The following is a 23,996-nucleotide window of genomic DNA, read 5'->3' as shown; positions in this document are numbered from 1 at the left end:
AAAATAATCACTTGAATTCAATAATTTGAAGAAATAAAATTTCCAGACCAAAAATGAAATACTGGACACAACATATAATAGAACTTGAAAGTGCTAGATCTTAAAGCACACCTGAAAAATCCTCTTAGTTTCAAGATAATATAGTTCTCTGCTTGACCTCAGGTCACAATTAGTATTTTCTTTTTTTTAAAAATGACCTAATGGAAAATAACATTTTAGAATGATCCTGATGTTTCCAAAATTAAAACCAGAACCTGGATTATGTAAAATACGCTAAGGAAATTCCCAAACCTATACCTAGCCTCAAATAAACATATTTACTTTTATTAGTAATAATACTGATTTTAAACCAATACACAGAGAATAATTTAGCTATATATTAGTTGTTTACAGAATAAAGTCAGTTAAGGTCAAGCAGAAATGAACTCAGTTTTGGACAAGTTCAAGTACAACATTACATTACAGTAGCATGTAATGAAATTTAAAAAAAAAATTAAAATGAAGCTAACAAACAAACAAAACAAATTAAATATACATAACAATATTTTAAAACACTGTTTTAAACAAATTTACAATGCACATTACTCTTACTTGACTGATAATGTAGATCTATACACTTTGCATTTCAACAGTGTCTTTAGAACATTAATATCACTCAACTGCAGTTAGATAAACTTTGAGAAAGTGCACTATACAGTTGTTCAGTTTTCTTTTATTTTCAGGTTGTGCTAAAGTATATGGTTACTGGATAGTAGTGAACTACAGAGAGGCTTACAATATGTTTGCCTGTAATGGTATTTTGTTCAACCATGAGAGTCCCAGGAGAGGTAAGTTGAGAATCAATGCTTCTAATCACCCAGTTTACCTTTTTTCTTCCACATTAAGCCCATAAAAGCTTGCCTCAAGACTAGTTTGAAAAATTAAGGAATGGGCCTATTATCAGGAAAAGTCTTGTTACATGAAAGATGGATATTTTGTTAAAGTAGGTGATGGACTGACCATAATGCTTGAAATTTTTATGGAAAAAGGCCTTTAAGTTTTAGTAAAAAATTTTGTTATTGATCCTTGCAACAATAGTGGTTTGAAAGTTCAGATACAGAAAGCCTTACTAAACACCAGTCTCTCAAATATTTGACATTACTATAATTACAGAGATACTATACTTTGTGGAATGATTATGAAGTTTTAGTGAAGAATCCTCAAAATCTGGAAAACAATAATTTTATAGGATAACATTTTGAATACATTTTCAGAATGGATACAGGCAACATACCTGCCAACCCTTATGCTTTTGGCATAATCATTACATATTTTTCACCTCATTAAGGTGTCCCAGTGGTTTCCATGCCAGATTCAGGATACAAAGGGTGTGGGTTAAAATCCTACCATTGGAACAGTCTGGATCAACTACGGTGGTGTGTCCTTGGGCAAGGCATGTTATTCCAATTGCCTTGGCACTAAATAACCTGATTGTGTTGCTGTGCCATAAAGCACCAAAGCAAACCAAAACTTAATTACATCTTATGCTCTTGTCTGTTCATGGATTATACTTTTTGGGTACATTAAATGAAATTTTTAAAAAATTGGGTACATTTAGCTGAGAATGTAGACAATGAGACTGGGAATATTGGTTTAGAGGATGTAGATGAAAGACTGGGTGCATTGTAACAGAGGATGTAAACAAAATGACACTGGGTACTTTGTAGTAGATGAGTAAATAAAGACATCATATGATATATTGTTGCAGAGGTTGTGGATAAATATACACTGGGTATATTGTAGCAAAGGATGTTGGTACATTGTAGTAGATTTAAATATTGGGCACATTGTAGTTGATTTAAAGATTGGGCACATTGTAGTAGGTTTAAAGACTGGGTACACTGTAGTAGATTCAAAGACTGGCTACATTGTAGTAGATTCAAAGACTGGCTACATTGTAGTAGATTTAAAGACTGGCTACATTGTAGCACAGGATGTGGGTACATTGTAGTAGATTCAAAGACTGGGTACATTATAATAGATTTAAAGACTGGATACATTGTAGCAGATGATGTGGGTACATTGTAGTAGATTCACAAACTGAGTACATTGTAGCAGAGGATGTTGACCAATAGACAACAGAGAATACATTGTAGCAGAAAATGGAGATTCAGAGTCATTGGTGGTACATTGTAGCAGGTGTTGACCAATAAACACTGAATATATTGTCACAGAAAATGGAGATTCAGAGACATTGGTGGTACATTGTAGCAGATGTTGACAAAAAGACACTGAGAATACACTGTAGCAGAAGATGTTGACAAAATGACACTGAGAATACACTGTAGCAGAAGATGTTGACAAAAAGACACTGAGAATACACTGTAGCAGAAGATGTTGACAAAAAGACACTGAGAATACACTGTAGCAGAAGATGTTGAAAAAAAGACACTGAAGGTACATTATAGCAGAGGATATCTTATAGCTGAGAATGTAGATGCAAAGACACTGTGGACACATTCTGATCAAAGATGTAGACAAAAAGACAATGTACTTTGCAGAAAAACTATTTGATGTCACATATACGATAAGTAGAGTTTAGCTCTTAGTCTGTTTTTTTCTATTTTTATTGACATGATTTAGAAATGACTGATAGGGAATAGCCTCAATCTGTGATTAATTATATCTATTTTTCTATCTTTTCTCTTTTTGGCAGGAGAAACATTTGTCACAAGAAAAATCACACGAGCAGTTGCAAAGATTACACTTGAGCAACAGAAATTTATAGAACTAGGTAACCTTGATGCTAAAAGAGATTGGGGCCATGCTAAAGATTATGTTGAGGTACGTATTATATTTCTGTGGCCCCCTTTCTTTCAGTAAGAATATCTTGATTGACATGTGCAATTGAAATTCTGAATCCATAAGGAGATGACCAGATTACATTTATGACACCATTTAAATGATATTTTTTGTGTGGATAAAGTTTAATATTGGAGTAATTGCCTTTCAGGGCAGAATTTTGCTAGCACATATACAGAAGCAGCTTGACCCTGGAAAATGAGGTTTGACCGTCGTCTTTATGTGCATACAGTATTTTTTCCATGATGAGTACAGCATGATGCATTTTTAATATAGTTCAGGCATTTTACATGTATTATTGGAAAAAAATTGTAAATGTGTGGGGTGGAGTGGGAAAAAAATTATGTATGGAAGTGATATATTAATATTTTTGTGAAATTTCAGAGCCTTTTGCAAGCATTATATGGTTTTCACAAGTTTTGAACCTGGACTTCCAGGTTAAATTTCAGATATGTGCGTTTTATAAACACAAATCTAGTTTCTAATTCATGCCTTTTGTGGGTATCAGTTTACACAGATTTATGGAAATGGTATTTTAATAGCAGTAATACATTATCTGTCACTATTGCCTTGCTAATGGCATTTTAATGGCAGTAATACATTATCTGTCACTATTGCCTTGCTAATGGCATTTTAATGGCAGTAATACATTATCTGTCACTATTGCCTTGCTAATGGCATTTTAATGGCAGTAATACATTATCTGTCACTATTGCCTTGCTAATGGCATTTTAATGGCAGTAATACATTATCTGTCACTATTGCCTTGCTAATGGCATTTTAATGGCAGTAATACATTACCTGTCACTATTGCCTTGCTAATGGCATTTTAATGGCAGTAATACATTACCTGTCACTATTGCCTTGCTAATGGCATTTTAATGGCAGTAATACATTCTCTGTCACTATTGCCTTGCTAATGGCATTTTAATGGCAGTAATACATTCTCTGTCACTATTGCCTTGCTAATGGCATTTTAATGGCAGTAATACATTATCTGTCACTATTGCCTTGCTTTCCTTCAAGGACACTAAGCCTGTCGTAAATCCAACCTCCCATTAGATGGAATATTATCTAAATGTGAAACAGAGAGAATCCAAAACTAGTTTGACAACAATGTCATCAGTTCATGCATAATTCCTTTTTCTTGGATGCTTGCAATGCTAGTCATGTCCAAATTGCTTTTGGAATAGTGCCTTCATTTATGAATTTAAATATGTTTTCAGCAAATTCTTCAAATTTTCTGTTTAAATGAGTGATTGTCTCCTCAGTCCTTTTTATTTGATTGTGATTTTAATTCTCTTGATAATTTAGAGGACTTTACTGTGCAGTTTTCATCTAGCAGCTCTCGATTATATTTTATCTTACAGTAAGTATTACTAACATTTCTTGGTTGCAGTCTTAATTCCCTTTTGTTCACCACTTTTAGGAAATAATTAATAGTACTTGCTTAGAAAGTGCTCTTAATTGTTTTGTTCTTAATTGTTTTGTTCATTAATTGTGGAAAATTAATAAGTACATGTTTAGGCAGCACAGTTATGCATTGAAATCATTTTATAGCATTGCTTCTTATGTATATTTGTGAACAATTACTCACTTTGGCAGTATTAATTTAATTACTAAGACAAATAATTTTCTTGTGCTGCTTCGAAAAAGTATTTGCCTCAGCGGTGTAATTTTGATTATTGTATCATAATCTTATTGCACTGTTTAGAAATCAAATATCTGCATAACATCTTTTCTTTCAGAGATTACTAGCTTCCACAGTATACAGTTCTCTTTTCAGGAATGTCACAAAATGTGGGGAAATGTGGGCACAACTAGGTGTGTTGTCTTTGGCCGAACAGTGTTTGGGACCAGGCTGAGAGTCTGTCACGCATATAAAGGGAGGAAAAAATGCCCCATATACTATTCAATCACAGGAGAGTATAGGATCCTTATCTCCCTAATCAATGGAGCATATGGGATCTTCCCCTTCCCTAGAAAAGAGTATTGCCACATTGCAACAGTTATATCCTGAGTCCTATGGGATTTGGAATATAACTCCTCAGTCCTATTAGAGAATGGGACCAATAAATTTTTTATCTCAAGAATATACAGGATCTATGAAGTCAAGAAAAGCAGTGCTCCAGAAGAGTCACAGAACTCTATCAGGGTAGGTACTCCTCCATCTCAGGAGCATATGAGATCGGTTTCTCATTGAGAAGAGATATATAATGCACCTGAAGAGTCACAGCACATTGTCAGGTTGCGTGGCACAATGAAGGGACCAAAAGAGTGAGGAGTGATATTGCTCTGGATCATCTGATGGAGGCTTGTTTCTTTTCTTCTTCCCTTTTTCTCACAGATCCAGGTGACAGAGAAAGAAGATATATGCTCTTTTCATAAGACAGTAAATGAAACCTTCTCCTCCCAGATATTTATCCTAATCCATTGAACATGGAGGCAAGAAAATCCTGTATAATTTGGAGAGACTCTAATGCACCACATCATGGCCATATCTCCTTTTATTCACTCATTCAACCATGGTAAGGAAGCTTTCCCAAAGGTTTTTGTGAGGCCAGGAATTTGCCAAGCAATATAAGGGGAATCTCTGTTATCCCCTGTAGCTGTGACTTCTACTTTCTAGATTCACTCTCCTGCTTGACCTCCTACCTGTGCCCCCCCAATTCCCCAGTAGTGATTCTGATGGGAACCTGCGCTTGCCATCTGGTAAATATGTTGGACTTGATGGAGCATAGTTTATATGCAAGTAACAATGGCCTCATTACTTTAGGCCAAGACCTCATTGTCAGCTTGCCCCCCCCCCTCTCTTTTAGCTCTGCATGTCAATCAAACAAGGAGTCATCGTGTGTGATGGTGTCTTCTAACAACATGTCACTAGTAATGTACTTTAGGCAACAAGGAAGTATACCTGTTCCTTCTCTTTGTGTGGAGGTTTGGAACCTATTTCATTGGGCAGCCTCAGAGGTGATTAAACTACATGTTTGACCTACTGCAGGCCAAATAATATTCTGTCTGACAGTCTGTCCAGGAGAGGCTAATTAGTCTAGACAAGATTTCAAGCAGGGTTGCCAACTACATAATCCAGGCCAGGAGACGGTCTGTGTCCAGGATCAGCAATGTAAAGTGGAGAATGTTTTGTGATTGGTAGAGTAGGAAATGTATTATCCTAGCTGACCGTCAGCAGACTTTTTTCTCTTTCTAGAAATGTTTGGTTTCTACGATAAAGGGCTATAGGGTAGCCCCGTCCAACATGTTAAACCACTCTAAGGGTCTAGCCACTGGTTCAGATCCTCATCAAGTATTGTGCTATCTAGTTCCTAAAAGGAAATGATAGTGCATGTTTTGGGTTTTATCAAAACCCACTTGTGAACCTTGGGTGAAGCTTTTGAGAACCTTACCCTTTAACACATGAACCCCTGGCGATGAGTTAACTTGGCAGGAGGTAGTAGCCTACTGCCAAGCTCTGTAGCATCAAGGTCATGTATGATACATTAAAGTGGGTGGTATTATAGAAAGGTAGACAGATGTAGCTCTACAGTGATACCAAATAATCTGGAAGTTCCAGTTGCACTACAAAATACAGAGGGAAAAACCTCATTTTTTGGACCTGATTTTTTTCCACCCAAAATTCGCCCATGGTCGGAATCCAATTATGTGTCTGGATTTTAGACTTTTTGGTCTCAGATCTAAGGCAGACTTGTACGAATTGCAAACAGACAGATGAGCCTTTGCAAAAAGTAGGATAAGATGGGCATTTGGAATAAAGAGTGGTCTCAATACGAAAATGCTGGAATAGTTAAGCAAAAAAAAAAGAAGAAAAGAACTCCAACTTTTACCCTTCTGCTCATGTGCAAGCCATATAGCCAATGAAATATGATGTTTCTAACACAACTAGGCATTATGTTATTGGAAGATCACCTGGAAGTTGATGTATTAGGATGTATTCAGAAATAGCTTTCAAAATGTGTTTTCTACTCGAATTTAAGGCGAAAACGACAAAAACCTCCAGGGCTAATGTGTTAAACTGTTTTCCTGCTGACATAGGATCAGCATAAAGGAGGAGTGAGTCTCATGGCATATCTGTAGAAAAAGGTTGGTTGTAGTTCAGTGGCAATTAATGAGTCTGTATCTCTCCATTGACAACCATGTTTTTGTGGTGAAACACTATCATACTGTTTTACCCCCATGCCCTAGAGATTCCCAGTCATTCGTATCTTACTGTGTTAGCGTCGTACCCTATAAAGATCCCCAGTCTCATTCGTATCATACTGTGTTAACCCCATGCCCTATAGAGATCCCCAGTCTCAGTCATATCTGTGCTGAGAATGATCAAGATAGACTTCTCAGCTGAGTTAGGGTATTATGGTTCTGTTAGGCAGAAGGGAGAAGAATGGGTAGAAAGTGTCTAGATTTCTAGAACTTACACTTTAATGAGAGGTTGACATTCTGAGCTTGGTCAGTGGGATTTAGGTGTCCTTGAAGGTATGCAAGGCAATAGTTAAGGTAAGTATTACATTATTAAAATTAGTTTTACCCTCCCAAAAAGCTTCATTTTTGTCAGTACTTAATATCCCAACAAATCTTTGATTTTAATGTTGATGCTGGTGAGCGTGGTCATCTCCTCTCTGGCAATAGATTAACTATATCAGTAGACCAATAAAGGAGAAAAGTATGTTATGTTTTACAAAGGATACATGTGTTTCAGAACATAATAGGATGTTATGGTTGAAGTTAGAGTGTCCGCCTCAGGTGCGGGAGGTCATGGGTTCGATCCCTGGCCAAGTCATACCAAAGACTTACAAAAATGGTACTAACAGCTGCCTTGCTTGGCGCTTAGCATTAAGAGGTTAGTGTTAGGACTGGTCGGCCTGGTGTCAGGATAATGTGACTGGGTGGGACATCATGCTACATGTCTGCGGCAAGATGCCCCGGTGCTAGTCGTCACTATAAACTGCCACATCATAGCGATATGACTGAAAAATTGTAAAGCTACATTACAAAATCCAAATCACACACACACACACTGATTTGCTGTACTAATGAGCTTGTCATTTGCAGGCCATGTGGTTAATGCTCCAACAAGAAGTACCAGAGGATTATGTGATAGCCACCAATGAATCTCACAGTGTCCGAGAGTTTGTTGAGGCAGCTTTTAAATGTGTGGATATTGCTGTCAAGTAAGAAAAACCACTTTATGTCAGACTCCACAGAAAATTTTATTTATGGACCACACAGAAGCTTTTAGTTCCATTTAAACATACATGGTACCCAGAGAAGGCACTTTTATAAAAATGTGTGCCAGGGTACTCTGGTTGCTCAGAGAGTTTATATGAAAATGATGCAAAGTTCTAAATTGTATCTATAAATGACTACTTCACATCAAAAGTGCCTTCCTGGGCCTCAGGTATATTTGGTTGGAACAGCCCTTACAATTTATAGAGCATGGGAAGGCAGAATTTAATATGTATTATAGTTCAGTCAGCATGACTTGTTGGTTTGACCTTTGACCAGTTGAGAAATTGGTATGTTACTGTGCATGCACTGGCTCTTACCTGAGATTTCTTTTTACTGAAGTTTATTGTGACATCCATATATTTATGAATTTTAACATAAGATGATTCAAAGTAGGTATAACAAGTTGTAACAGAGTCGATAACATTTATGTAGTTAATTTTTACATATACCATGAAAATGTGTAATTTTCAGTTCTGGTTGCTGTTGTTACATCTTGGTGCTATCCTTCCATGCTTCACTAGTTTTCTCTCCATTTATTTGCAAAATAAAGTTATTAAAAAAGCTATAGAATTTCGCCCAACAGCAGTATTTTATGCCACTCAGATGTTTTTAAAACTTTTGATTGGCAAGCAGCAGACTTACCGTCTTGAAAATACATAATTAATGGGCATGTCGGTCAAGTTTGACAGTAAAGTTTTATTTAATCAAGTAATGGTGGATGATAATAAATCTAGTCATCATTGCCACATTCCTTTTTCATTTTAATTAGGGTCTGGACTGCACATACTTTGTTTTTAATGTCCAAGGCAGTTTTATTCAGTTATAAGGTTTGGATCAGACCAGTAGATAAGCTTTCACACCTCTTTGGTCTCTTGCTTTGTGGCTATAGAGTGTTTCTAAACAGTTGGGAAAACATGATGACCAAATAATTAAATGAGATAATTCTTGGCACCTTATGTCTAATGTCTGACATTATTACCCCATGCAATGGTTTGATCATTATCTTTTCCATATGGGGTGTTTTACTGAGGAGATTATGTTACAGTCTTCCAGTGAAACATTTGGCATTCATAGATGCCATTGTAATGCCTACTGCAATTTCATTTGGCATTCATAAATGCAATTTGAGTGCCCATTGCATTTGCATTCGGCATTCACATATACCATTTTAATGCCCATTGCTGTTCATCGACTTGTAAGAAGTGCTGGTTGTTGGCTGTTAAATTGTTAGACATAAGAACACAATTAAATATCCTGACCAAATAGACTGTAGGAGTGGAAGGATAAGGGTGACTAATAGATGCTTTCATGCAGGTTTTTGGGGTAGCTATCATTTCATAACACTATGGTTTGCCAAGGATGTAATACCAATGATTGAACAGATGGACATGTGGATGTTGCTTTAAAGAAATGGTTATATTTGTGTTTTCACCCAGTAGAGCATCAGTTCTTTCAATTGTTTTGGCAGCTTCCATTTCATAAGCACCATGTTATGCTAAGGACCATTTTGTGAAATGATGGACTTTTGGATGTTATCATATAAGTCCAGTCCAACTGCAGACTGATAGATCCATCTGTCATTGTTTAATAGTCCATTAGATTTGGGGTTATGCAGTTTGATAGGAATAAACAAGAAATAGCACAGACCCTGCTCTGGCAATGTATTACTCGATGGCAGATCACACTGTGTTGTTTGCAGTCGGACTCGTCTTATAAATGAGTATATATACAGTACTTTAAATAAATGCTTTGATTGATGATTTTGTTTTGGAGTTTTTGTTGCATACAGCGCAACAAGACTAGAAGATTTTATCATGCCAGGGCAGAAGGAGCAAAGTCATTTGCCCAAGGATACATTACAATAGCTGATGATAGCTGATATGGTGGTGGGAATTGAATTCACACCCTTGTTAACTTTTGTTCAAGAACTAAATTCTTAAATTCTGATATTTTGAATGTACTACATACCATAATTAACATTCTACCTAAGTTTATATTAATTTAATTACAGTGCTTGCAAACTCATTTCCATTTCTTTAATCACCAAGTCAGTGCAGTTTCTTAACTTGGGCTAATATCCCTCATTTCAGCAATGAGCCATTTCATCTGCAGTTTTGACAATGCCTCACATTGAAATAAAATGACCACACTTTTTTGTGTGTCTTTGTTGTCATCAATCTGATTAAAATCAGATCTCCAATTAGGGGTCATGTTCTGGTGACCTTTGAGTTAGCCAATGGAAATGCAGATTTCAGAAATTTGAAAGTGAGTCAGACTGTTTGGCACACAGTGATGCTCTTCAGTTGTACTGCTCAGTTTCCCAAAGGCGAAGATATAAGATTTCATCTGATTGGCTGATAAAATTAGCAATTATGGTAATGACATAGCTCACCAGAACATGGCCAATAAGCAGTTGCTGTCAGATCTTCATGTGGGACAGTGGAGATCTGATTTTAATCAGATTGTGTTGTCATAGTACAACAAGCAGGCACATATAAATTTTAATTACACAGGCGAAAACTGACACCAAAAATTGTCTTGAAAGTGGGGGAAACTAGAACACCTAGAAAAAACAACATCCTTGTATAGGTTAAAACTGAGGATCAAATTGAGGGTCCTGTTTGTGCAAACCAAACAAGTTGCCACTGTGTTAATTGTTATAGTTAGGTAAGTTAAAGCTGCATTAATGAAAATGGACTGCAAAAAATTACATATTGCCTTAAAATTATTTTGAATATTGAGACAGTCTGGTCAGTAGAGTCCAAATTTAAGAGTGGCTCACTGTAGTTCTTTTGAGAACTCAATCGATCACATACGGTATTGGGACAGAATTAAAATCAAATTAATATTGGTTTTGTCACTTGTTTTCCACTACTTGTCTACCCACCAATAATACCCAATAGTTTTAGATTGTAATTCAGGTATGTAATGAAATTAAATCATTGTGTTTTGTAGGTGGGAAGGAGAAGGAGTGAATGAAGTAGGAAAGAATAAGGCCACAGGGGAAGTTATTGTGAAAGTCAATCCAAAATTCTACAGACCCACAGAAGTTGTAAGTATTTGTCAATGTATTGCATTCCACCTTTTTGCAAAATGTGGTAGTTTCTGCATGGTTACATTATATTACTATCTAGATACATCATCCTCAGGTTCTTCCCAGGGTTTTCCCGGGTTCTTCCTCCACCATTAATACTGGCCACCATGTATATACTATCTTGTGCTGAAAAATGGCGTTAAACCCTACAACAACAACAATAACAACAACATACAAAACATGTGTTGAAGGCAAAAGACACAGTCAGGCTCTTAAAAAGTTCAAACAATTGGCCCAGAAGTATGAAAAGAAATATTCAGATATTTGTCCAGTTTACTTGAAAAAAAGCAGGAAAAGTAACAGTTACATTTCAGGTAAGATAATTGTTGTTGCTACATGAAAATAAACAAGCGCAACAAAAATTACCTCAGGATGAGAGTTCTGAGAAGCCATTGGTCTCTTTTAGGTTTGGAACTGCAGTTTCTGAAAGTGAAATGGCAGACTTTAAGGTAAAGTGTTCATTATGAAGTTTTAGTTGAACGTGATATTGCCTCCACTGCATCAGACCAAACATTTTTAAATTTCCAAATGCACAATTTCCAAGTTAACGAATGCAGTATGTGATATTTTGTTAACACCTTTGTCTCTTTTCATCTGCCAGTTCATGACACTTTCATTTGACACTGAAGCTGTTTGAGGTTTAGGGTTGAAACTTAGTATGCTGCTACATCATTATTAGTTGCGTTATCCACTTTATTGCACTGTCCACTTCATTGCACTGTCCACTTCATTGCTTTGTCCACTTCATTGCACTGTCCACTTCATTGCACTGTCCACCTCATTGCATTGTCCACTTCATTGCACTGTCCACTTCATTAGATGAAGATTACTATACATGCTGTTTATAAACTATGTTGTATTTCTTGAAAAACTTATAATCGTCAGTAGCATCAGTTGGAAAATTACTACTGACTTACTGATCAAGGTTAAAAAAATAAGAATAAAAGTCTCCATATCCGACCCTGTTGCACACAAAAACTTGTAATTGTAGGAAAATGCTTGTAGGATATGGTATTATTTTTTATCGAGTTCAAATTGATGAATAAATACCACAAGTCTAACTTAAAGTGCAAAATCACCAGGATCTGGCAACTCTGCTGAAAATGCATTTGACCTTGGCTCTAAAGTCCAGACCATCAGTATATGTAGGGACTTGTACATCTACAGTATGTTCAACTAGATCAAAGAATAAAGAACTTTAAAGTCACAAGGGAAATGTAAACGATGTACAGTAATTAAATATTGACAGTACAAACGAGTTTAGAATATAATTTGGTTAAACATGAAAAGTCAAAGAGCTGTAAACACTGACAGATAAGTGTGATAATTAATTGCAAAATTTTCTCCCCTTCTGTGCCTGGCCCAAAAGCCATTTGAGTGTCTTTACCTAAATATATTTTGACAAGAATGTTTTAAATTCTTAGTTTTTATTTAAGAATGAAAAGCCAAATTCTGATAGTTTGAAGGCACAACATACCATAATCAACATTCTTCATAAGTTACTCTTCTTGCAAATTAACTTTATTTCCTTGAAAAGGTTTTGAATTTCCAAACAAAATATCTGTATGAACCATGCTAATGATTCATCTCCATTATGTGGTTGGGATGGCATGTTGAGGAGGAGGGAGAGGGAAAGGTGGGGTATATTTATGAGAGCCAATTGCTCACACACACCTGGTTATTTAAATGCCAGTGAAATGTAGATATTGAACATTATTACTTTTATGTCTACCTTGTTACTGTACCTCTCTGTCACAATAGTCACTTTTATGTCTACCTTGTTACTGTACCACTCTGTCACAATTGTCACTTTTACGTCCACCTTGTTACTGTACAACTCTGTCACAATAGTCACAGCCAAATTTCATCACTGTATACCTTTTGTTATGCCACAAAAGTAGGCAAGTGATACAAATTCTGTAAATTTCCTCATTTATATACAAATTTCTTGTTAAAGTTTAAGAACTATTTGAATGAACATACTAATGCAGAATCTTTGTATATTTTTGTGATCCTTTCGAATTCACACACTTCTTGGATGAACCAGTCATAGAAATTGCCTCCCCCTCCCTCCCTCCCCTCCTCCCTGTCAATAAAGAGATTAAACATTACTTGTGTAGACCATGTATAGTCATGGATACCATTTTACTGGTTAATTAGAACTTGATTTACCATGTAACACATGTATAGTCATGGATACCATTACACTGGGCTCAGTATAACATGGCTGATAATATAACACATGTATGGCCACGGATACCATTATTCATGTCTCAGGGGGCCCCAAGTGGTCTAAAGCAATCTCCGTTATGGATCACTGCCATTTCACCTATGTCTGCGTGGGTTCGAGTCTCGGATTCGGCTAATGTGGGTATGTGAGAAAGCTTGCCAGTAGCTTCTCATGGGTCGGTGGTTCTTTCCGGGCTTTTTCTGGGTTCTTCCTCCACTATTAATACTGGCCGCCATGTATAGCCTATCATGTGCTGAAAAATGGAGTTAAACTCTACAACAACAACAACAATACATGCCTCAGTTTGACATGGTTCATGATATAACACATGTATAGTCATGGATATCATTATACTAGCTTCATTATAACATGGTTCATGATATAACACATGTATATTCATGGATACCATTATTCTAGCATCATTATAACATGGTTCATGATATAATACAGATACTGTCATGAATAGCTTTATAGTGGCCTCATGATAACTTGGTTCATGTCATTACACATGTATTGTCATAGATAGCATAACTGGCCTCGGTAAAATATTTTCGCAGGGTATGGATACCAGCATACTGACCTCAGTATAACATGATCCATGATATAACACAGGTTTGGTCATGGATACCATCATAATGACCTCAGTATGACACGATCCATGATATAACACAGGTTTGGTCATGGATACCATCATAATGACCTCAGTATGACACGATCCATGATATAACACAGGTTTGGTCATGGATACCAGCATACTGACCTCAGTATAACATGATCCATGATATAACACAGGTTTGGTCATGGATACCATCATAATGACCTCAGTATGACACGATCCATGATATAACACAGGTTTGGTCATGGATACCATTGTACCAGTTGTATCATGCAATGCTCCAGAACTCATTTAACTTAATTTTAATTTATTCTTGGCTTATTTTAAACTCAAAATTAAATCACAAATTAGATGTACAAACTCATAATGTTATTTGAATAAAATATGTTAGTATACAGTATGATTTAAAGCCCCAATGCAACCATTGTGTGATATGTATTTTACTTTTTACATTTTCATTTGTGATTTTATTACAGTTTGCTCTGACAAATTGCGTGGAAAAGGTCTCTCATTAAAAACAAATTAAATATGGTGGTTCTGAGATTTATTGTTTAATTTATCATTAAAATGTATCATGCTTTACATCATTTTAAAAGTCTTTCCAAGTGAAATGCATAGGAATTGCTTTTATTTTCATATTTTAAAAAAGGAGAAAGCTTATCAAACAGTTGAACCTTTTTAATTTAATTCTTTTTGCCAAAGTAGGTCAACACTCTTGAACAGTGAAAAATATTACCTTCCCTCCAATTCTGATAGGCTATACTGCATTCTCACAAGCTTTTTGACTGACATACAGTGGTATGAATGTAACTCTTATGTCTCTTATGGCAAAAGTTTATGGAAGAATACAGCTTTAAATATTTTGGAACATTTGATTGCTGATAGTGCATTTGAAATGTGTAACAAATAAGATTCACAATTGTTGCCTATAGCATTACTGTTTGCCTTGAAGAATCTCCAAAAGCTGGTACATATACAAAGCTGGGCCTTTGACATAAACAGTGTTGAAGAATCTCCAAAAGCTGGTACATATACAAAGCTGGGCCTTTGACATAAACAGTGTTGAAGAATCTCCAAAAGCTGGTACATATACAAAGTTGGGCCTTTGACATAAACAGTGTTGAAGAATTTCCAAAAGCTGATACATATACAAAGCTGGGCCTTTGACATAAACAGTGTTGAAGAATCTCCAAAAGCTGGTACATAAACAAAGCTGGGCCTTTGACATAAACAGTGTTGAAGAATCTCCAAAAGCTGGTTCATGTACAAAGCTGGGCCTTTGACATAAACAGTGTTGAAGAATCTCCAAAAGCTGGTTCATATACAAAGCTGGGCCTTTGACATAAACAGTGTTGTACCAGGATCTGTAGCTTTGGATCTATTGTTGTTCTTGTTGTAGAGTTTAATGCCATTTTTCAGCACAAGATAGGCTATACATGGCGGCCAGTATAATTGGTGGAGGAAGAACCCTGAAAAACCCCTGGAAGAACCACCAACCCACAAGAAGCTCCTGGCAGGCTTTCTCACGTACCAACATTAGCCGAGCCTGAGACTCGAACTCACGCAGACAGAGGTGAGACGGCAAGCTTGGGACCTGTAAAATAATGGAAGTTCGTTACTGCTAGAAGTGTGCCACTCCTGCAGTACTCATATCTGCAGCACTGTACTTATTGACCTGTTCATTTTTGTATTATATGACATCAGAACAGACTAAGCTGACAGACAGTACAGAAACAAAAAATAGATCTGCGGTATGCATGATGTGTGCTAAAAACATTTTCTGTTGAAGGTGGAACACTTTTTTAGGCAATTCACTTTTGTTGATTTAGCACACTTTTGTTGATATATCACACATCATGACTGTTCAGTTTGCTTGTTTTTAAGAGGAAATGCCAAAGAATGGATTAATTTTCCTTTTTTTAAATGTTTTGATGGGAAATGGTACCAAAATTCTGTCCAAACAAAGCTACTTTATATAATACTCATGACAAAAAATGAAAATAAAAATTCCCATTAGTCTATGCAGTAACTTAATAAAAATAAAAATTCGCATTAGTCTATGCAGTAACTTAATAAAAATAAAAATTCGCATTAGTCTGTGCAGTAACTTAATAAAAATAAAATTTGCATTAGTCTATGCAGTAACTTAATAAAAATAAAAATTCGCATTAGTCTATGCAGTAACTTAATAAAAATAAAAATTCGCATTAGTCTATGCAGTAACTTAGTATTAATTAGTAGATAATTTTGTCTTATGCAATTAAAGTGATTAAAGTGACATGGGTGATAGTTTGCACTTTAACAATGTTAAAAATTCCTTTTTTGTTGCCAGTTTCAAAAAATATTTTAAAATATATTAGATGATCTAACTTTATAGATTGTCATCAAGACCACCTGAAAACATGTGGATCAGAGTAACAGGTAATTTGTACAGTTCCTATGTATCTACAGCTTATTACTTGCCGCACATCTTGGTACAGTTCCTGAGTATTTACAGCCTATCAGTTGACACAAATCTTGGTACAGTTCCCAAGAATCTACAGCTTATCACTTGACACAAATCTTTCTTCAGTTTTTAAGTATCCACAGCTTATCACATGGCTGTAGAGTCTCCAGATATCTACAGATTATCACATTACATACATCTTGATATAGTTCCCACATACTTACAGCTAATCAATTGACACACATCTTTGTACAGTTCCCAAGTATCTAGTTTTTCACATGGCTGTGTAGTTCTCAAGTGTCAACAACTTATTACTTGACACACATCTTTGTACAGTTCCCAAGTATCTACAGCTTATAAAATGGCTACACATATCTCAAGTATCTACAGTTTCCACTTAACACACATCATTATACATTTTCCAAGTATCTATACCACTTGAGACTCATCTTTTGGCAGTTCTCATGTATCTACAACTAGTTTATCACTTGACATCTTTTGGCCATTCCCAAGTATCTACAGCTTATCACATGTATGTACAGCTCCAAAGTATCTACTGCTTATCACTTGTCTTGGTACATTTCCCAAGTATCTACAGCTTATCACTTGACACGTGTCTTGGTACATTTCTCAAGTATCTACAGCTTATCCCTTAACACATGTCTTGGTACATTTCCCAAGTATCTACTGCTTATCACTTGACATGTCTTGGTACATTTCCCAAGTATCTACAGCTAATCACTTGACACACATCACTGCACATTTCCCAAGTATTTAGACTTACCACTTGTGACACATCTTTTTTTGCAGTTTCCATGTATCTACAGCTAATCACTTGACACATGTCTTGGTACATTTCCCAAGTATCTACAGCTAATCACTTGACACACATCACTGCACATTTCCCAAGTATCTACAGCTTATCACTTGACACATGTCTTGGTACATTTCCCAAGTATCTACTGCTAATCACTTGACACGTGTGTTGGTACATTTCTCAAGTATCTACAGCTTATCACTTGACACGTGTCTTGATACATTTCCCAAGTATCTACAGCTTATCACTTGACACATGCCTTGGTACATTTCCCAAGTATCTACAGCATATCACTTGACACACATCACTGCACATTTCCCCAGTATCTACAGCTTATCACTTGACACGTGTCTTGGTACATTTCCCAAGTATCTACAGCTTATCACTTGACACGTGTCTTGGTACATTTCCCAAGTATCTACAGCTTATCACTTGACACATGCCTTGGTACATTTCCCAAGTATCTACAGCTTATCATTTGACACACACCACTGCACATTTCCCAAGTATTTAGACTTACCACTTGCAACACATCTTTTTGCAGTTTCCATGTATCTACAGCTAATCACTTGACACATGCCTTGGTACATTTCCCAAGTATCTACAGCTTATCATTTGACACACACCACTGCACATTTCCCAAGTATTTAGACTTACCACTTGCGACACATCTTTTTGCAGTTTCCATGTATCTACAGCTAATCACTTGACGTACATCTTTGTAAAGTTCACAGGTATCTGCAACTTATCACTTGACTGTACAGTTCCCAGGTATATACAGCTTATCACTTGATTATTTAGATCGCAGGTATCTACAGCTTATCACTTGACTGTACAGTTTCCAAGTATCTATAGCTTACTACTTGCCATGTCTTTGATATGGTCTCCTGACTAAAAATTCAAATATTTTTTTCATTTACTTTGGTAGTTTACCGGAGCAGTAACCTTCCATCAACCAAATTGGTCTCCTGTTCTCATCCATTTGATCTCTTACTTTTTTGCCGTAAAGACATTTTTCTCATGTGTCTTATCAGATGGAGTGTATGCATGTTGTATAGGCCTTTGGAGTTTTTTCAGACATTTTTTCTACTGAGCATTCCACGGTTTTTGACCTTGGAATAGATATATATCAGAACTTACACTTTTCTGTGCATCTTGCAAAAGGATATATTGTCTAAATTTAATTTTGCTTTAAAAGCGTCTATCTTCTTATATACTTTATGCAAGAATCAGCATGTTTGTCTGTTTACCACAAGCCATTCCAAATTATTTTTGATGCATATCCTTCTAAACACTGGGTATGATTTGTCTCCTCTTTTTGTGCTTTTATTACATTCTTCCTTCAGTGTATGTTGCTGCTTTTATCTGATCTCTTTCAGTCTATTCTGGAATGTGTTATGGACTTCTTCATGTTTCCTTTGTGTTTCTTGAATCAGCATTAGTCATTTCTCAGCTGATATTTTAGCTAGCCTCACTTGGATGTGATTATGGGTAAACAATAAATGTTTATACTAATAAAGTTTAAATGTTAGATATAATGCTGATTAGCTGGTCTAAGTATCCAAATACAGATTAAATAGCTGGTTTTAATATCCAAATACAGATTATTTAGCTGGTCTGAGTATCCAAATACAGATTAAGTAGCTGGTTTGAATATCCAAATACAGATTAAGTAGCTGGTTTGAGTATCCAAATACAGGTTATTAAATAAGTAGCTGGTCTAAGTATCCAAATGCAGATTAAGTAGCTGGTCTAAGCATCCAAATACAGATTAATTAGCTGGTTTGAGTATCCAAATACAGATTAAGTAGCTGGTCTGAGTATCCAAATACAGGTTATTAAATAAGTAGCTGGTCTAAGTATCCAAATGCAGATTAAGTAGCTGGTCTAAGCATCAAAATACAGATTAATTAGCTGGTTTGAGTATCCAAATACAGATTAAGTAGCTGGTCTGAGTATCCAAATACAGGTTATTAAAAAAGTAGCTGGTCTGAGTATCCAAATGCAGATTAAGTAGCTGGTCTAAGTATCCAAATACAGATTAGGTAGCTAGTCTGAGTGTTGAACAAAATATTTGGTAGTGTATGCTGCTTGCTTTCACCTTCATATTCTTTTTGACATTTTCCATCTGTCCTGCTGCTTGGAAGTTGATGTTTGAAATTCTTTTAACTGACATAACAATTGTAGAATAGCAGATAATGTGGCTTATACTTTATAATTATGTTCATGGCAGAGGAAGTTTATCATATACACAGTCTTCTCTTCTCACCAAATACCAGTATTTTCACAGACATTAGATTACTTAAACCCCGGGGGCTCCGAGTGGCCGAGTGGTCTAAAGCGCTCTCCGTTCTGGATCACTGCCATCTCACCTCTGTCTGCGTGGGTTCGAGTCCAAGGCTCGGCTAGCGTGGGTACGTGGGAAAGCCTGCCAGTAGCTTCTCGTGGGTCGATGGTTCTTCCCTGGGTTTTCCAGGGTTCTTCCTCCACCAGTTATACTGGCCACCATGTATAGCCTATCTTGTGCTGAAAAATGGCGTTAAACACTAGAACAACAACAACAACAACAACTTAAGCTCTGTGCGATGGAATTCAGAAGGTCTGACAGTAAACTAGCATTGATACAAACTCTTGTGATGGAATTCAGAAGGTCAGTAAACTAGCATTGATACAAATTCATATCAGATATGTGTAGAGATATTTTTAAATTCCAAAGAGGCTGTATGACAGATTTACAGGCTGTATGACAGATTTACTTAGATCGACAAGATCTTTGCAGCCTTCAGCAATTTTGGGCACCTTCAAATCGAAAAGCATCATCTGCAACAGTCCATTTTTATGAAGGTCATTTTCTCATTCAGAAAGAAAAACCCCTCTGCATTTAAATATAATGTCTGATGAGAGGATATCAAAGTCCATGTCATAGGTATTCATTTTCAAACCTACCTAGTGCAATACACACATGGAAAAGCAAAGTCAAAGAACGTAACAGGTGGCTGTAGCACATTTACATCCCATGCATATGAACTCAGTGTTTGATGATAATTTAGATACTTTTAAGTTCTCAGTGTCAAATCCTTTATTATTCTGGTCATTTCTATTTTGTATACAATCATGTATCTAATATGATAAGTACTTATTTTTGCACAATATTGTTTATAATTAAAATTCCAGTATAAAAATTGTATAAATTATGCTAATAGAAGATGAATATTGATTTTATATGTTCTGTTTTGTTTGACTAATCAGAAAGCATGCTTGTTTAATCAGTTTCACATGCTTATCAAAATTATATTTTGCATGTTTTATTATATTGCAGTTATTGTTGTATTGAAAATCTGACAGATCAAATAAATTGAGAAGAAATGCAAGTTCGTTACATTAACACATCCTTGTTAATTCACATGGCTGTATCCAAGTGACCTTATGGTATGGCAGGGCATGGTTGTATGCATTGTTAATTCACATGGCTGTATCCAAGTGACCTTATGGTATGGCAGGGCATGGTTGTATGCATTGTTAATTCACATGGCTGTATCTAAGTGACCTTATGGTATGGCAGGGCATGGTTGTATGCATTGTTAATTCACATGGCTGTATCTAAGTGACCTTATGGTATGGCAGGGCATGGTTGTATGCATTGTTAATTCACATGGCTGTATCCAAGTGACCTTATGGTATGGCAGGGCATGGTTGTATGCATTGTTAATTCACATGGCTGTATCCAAGTGACCTAATAGTATGGCAGGGCATGGTTGTATGCATTGTTAATTCACATGGCTGTATCTAAGTGACCTTATGGTATGGCAGGGCATGGTTGTATGCATTGTTAATTCACATGGCTGTATCCAAGTGACCTTATGGTATGGCAGGGCATGGTTGTATGCATTGTTAATTCACATGGCTGTATCCAAGTGACCTAATGGTATGGCAGGGCATGGTTGTATGCATTGTTAATTCACATGGCTGTATCCAAGTGACCTAATAGTATGGCAGGGCATGGTTGTATGCATTGTTAATTCACATGGCTGTATCTAAGTGACCTTATGGTATGGCAGGGCATGGTTGTATGCATTGTTAATTCACATGGCTGTATCCAAGTGACCTAATAGTATGGCAGGGCATGGTTGTATGCATTGTTAATTCACATGGCTGTATCTAAGTGACCTTATGGTATGGCAGGGCATGGTTGTATGCATTGTTAATTCACATGGCTGTATCTAAGTGACCTTATGGTATGGCAGGGCATGGTTGTATGCATTGTTAATTCACATGGCTGTATCCAAGTGACCTTATGGTATGGCAGGGCATGGTTGTATGCATTGTTAATTCACATGGCTGTATCCAAGTGACCTAATAGTATGGCAGGGCATGGTTGTATGCATTGTTAATTCACATGGCTGTATCTAAGTGACCTTATGGTATGGCAGGGCATGGTTGTATGCATTGTTAATTCACATGGCTGTATCCAAGTGACCTTATGGTATGGCAGGGCATGGTTGTATGCACTGTTAATTCACATGGCTGTATCTAAGTGACCTTATGGTATGGCAGGGCATGGTTGTATGCATTGTTAATTCACATGGCTGTATCTAAGTGACCTTATGGTATGGCAGGGCATGGTTGTATGCATTGTTAATTCACATGGCTGTATCCAAGTGACCTTATGGTATGGCAGGGCATGGTTGTATGCATTGTTAATTCACATGGCTGTATCCAAGTGACCTAATGGTATGGCAGGGCATGGTTGTATGCATTGTTAATTCACATGGCTATATCCAAGTGACCTTATGGTATGGCAGGGCATGGTTGTATGCATTGTTAATTCACATGGCTGTATCCAAGTGACCTAATAGTATGGCAGGGCATGGTTGTATGCATTGTTAATTCACATGGCTGTATCTAAGTGACCTTATGGTATGGCAGGGCATGGTTGTATGCATTGTTAATTCACATGGCTGTATCCAAGTGACCTAATGGTATGGCAGGGCATGGTTGTATGCACTGTTAATTCACATGGCTGTATCTAAGTGACCTTATGGTATGGCAGGGCATGGTTGTATGCATTGTTAATTCACATGGCTGTATCCAAGTGACCTAATGGTATGGCTTGGCATCCCGTATGCATTGTCTTCATACATATGCTATTTTCAATTTCCACTTATAAACCATAGGAAAAGTTTTAACCAGATCTGGCAGAGAGTATTCTTGCATAAAGATCTTCAAGACTGTACAAACAATGTCGATCTGTCATCAAATAATGGCCATTATTACGAAATACAGAAATTTGAAAAAATCCTTTAAAAAATCGCGTATTAGAATTTCAGCATGATTGTGCAAATGATGAAGATCAATCATCAAATTTGACTACCAGCACAGAATAGTGAAGAGGACAATGGAAAAAAAACAACACATTAATGACATATGAAAAGCCGCTCAGCTGAATTTGGCATAATTTTAGTTGAGGAATTCTGGTAGCCCAGAGTTTGCCCGGATTACTCTCCTGATTGCTCCTGCATTAAGCTTTTGTCAGGTGAATGATATCAAGTCCACTTGGGCATCTTGTTTTTAAGCAAATAATACACTTACCTTTCAGGAATTTCTTCTGGGAGATTCCACAAAGGCCAAAGAGAAAATAGGTTGGAAGCCTGAATATGATTTTCAGGTTAGTATTGAAAGTTTAAGGACCTCTCTCTTAACGTGTAAGTTGCAGCTCATGTATTAACTTTGAGAGATTTTGATCTCTTCAAAGCCAATTTCATGCATTCTGTTTTTTTTGTAACTGTACTATATTTTGTGTCAAGGAATCATATATTGCCTCCAAGATACACATACTTTGTTCATACCATTCATCTACATTATTGATATTAACCGACTGTCTGTAGAAACTGCCTCCTTACAACAAATTTAATATTACCGCTTATTTCTTGTTGGGATTGGTTGAATGTCAAGGGACACAACTCAAATTTCAACAAATTATAAATTACTGTGGATATCTCCCCTGATTGTTTCAAGTTGGTAATAGTTGTTAGGAAAGTGTCTCTAAATGTTATTGCTAAAATGTTTCTTTAAATCTGATATTTTGTATCATTACTTATTAAAAGATGATGAAGTGTTTGACAAATTTATTATTCATTTCAGCCCTGTGCAGTCAGAGTATCAATGCTATTTATAATCATGATAAATATAAACATTTGTACTAAGTTAACTCAAGATATGTTGCACTGCTGACACTGCTTTAGTAATATTTTTATGTGAACTCTCTCGATGAACAGTATTCTGGGTACTTTGATTCTCCATTATGACTAATTGAAAATACCAGAAAAGTCTTTTTATGTCATCTCTCCATGCATCCATCTGTTGATCCCTCTGTCCGTCCATTGATCCTTCAGCACAAGTTTGTTATTGCTACTCTTCCTAAACTACTGGAAGGATTGCCACATAATTCAACACACATATTCACAGTAGGGTCAGGCTGTTCCAAAATTAAAATGGTGCTGATCTGATCTACAAAATGGTTGCCATGTGGGCCATCTTGAAAATCTTGCTATTGTTACGGTTCCTGAATGGATGATCATAGTGACATGAGGTTTCACTAAGAGACTATCTATGATATGTAGATGGGGTTTTTTCTATGATAATGGTGCTGATTTGACCTCAATCATGGCTGCCATTACAGCCATATTGAAAATCTTATTACTGATTCTTGTG

At 36.4% G+C, this 23,996-nt stretch overlaps 1 protein-coding gene across 2 annotated transcripts in view; it reads left to right on the top strand.

The window, feature by feature from the left end:
- Positions 1-23,025, top strand: part of LOC149782852 (GDP-mannose 4,6 dehydratase-like) — an 89,344-nt gene extending 66,319 nt beyond the window's left edge. For both annotated transcript variants that reach the window (XM_089934385.1, XM_089934386.1), the window contains exons 6-10: positions 723-827; positions 2,696-2,823; positions 7,906-8,024; positions 11,038-11,134; positions 22,882-23,025. In XM_089934385.1, coding sequence (XP_089790511.1) covers positions 723-827; positions 2,696-2,823; positions 7,906-8,024; positions 11,038-11,134; positions 22,882-23,010 — 578 coding nt within the window. In that variant the 3' untranslated portion in view covers positions 23,011-23,025. The remainder of the gene's footprint in view (positions 1-722; positions 828-2,695; positions 2,824-7,905; positions 8,025-11,037; positions 11,135-22,881) is intronic.
- The last annotated feature ends 971 nt before the right edge of the window (positions 23,026-23,996 follow it).

The sequence above is a fragment of the Sinohyriopsis cumingii genome, chromosome 15 (genome assembly GCF_028554795.1).
Source record: "Sinohyriopsis cumingii isolate HCF-2022 chromosome 15, ASM2855479v2, whole genome shotgun sequence".
Lineage (NCBI taxonomy): Eukaryota > Metazoa > Mollusca > Bivalvia > Unionida > Unionidae > Sinohyriopsis > Sinohyriopsis cumingii.
Note: the sequence above shows the minus strand (reverse complement) of the source record. Positions and strands in the feature narration are given on the sequence as shown.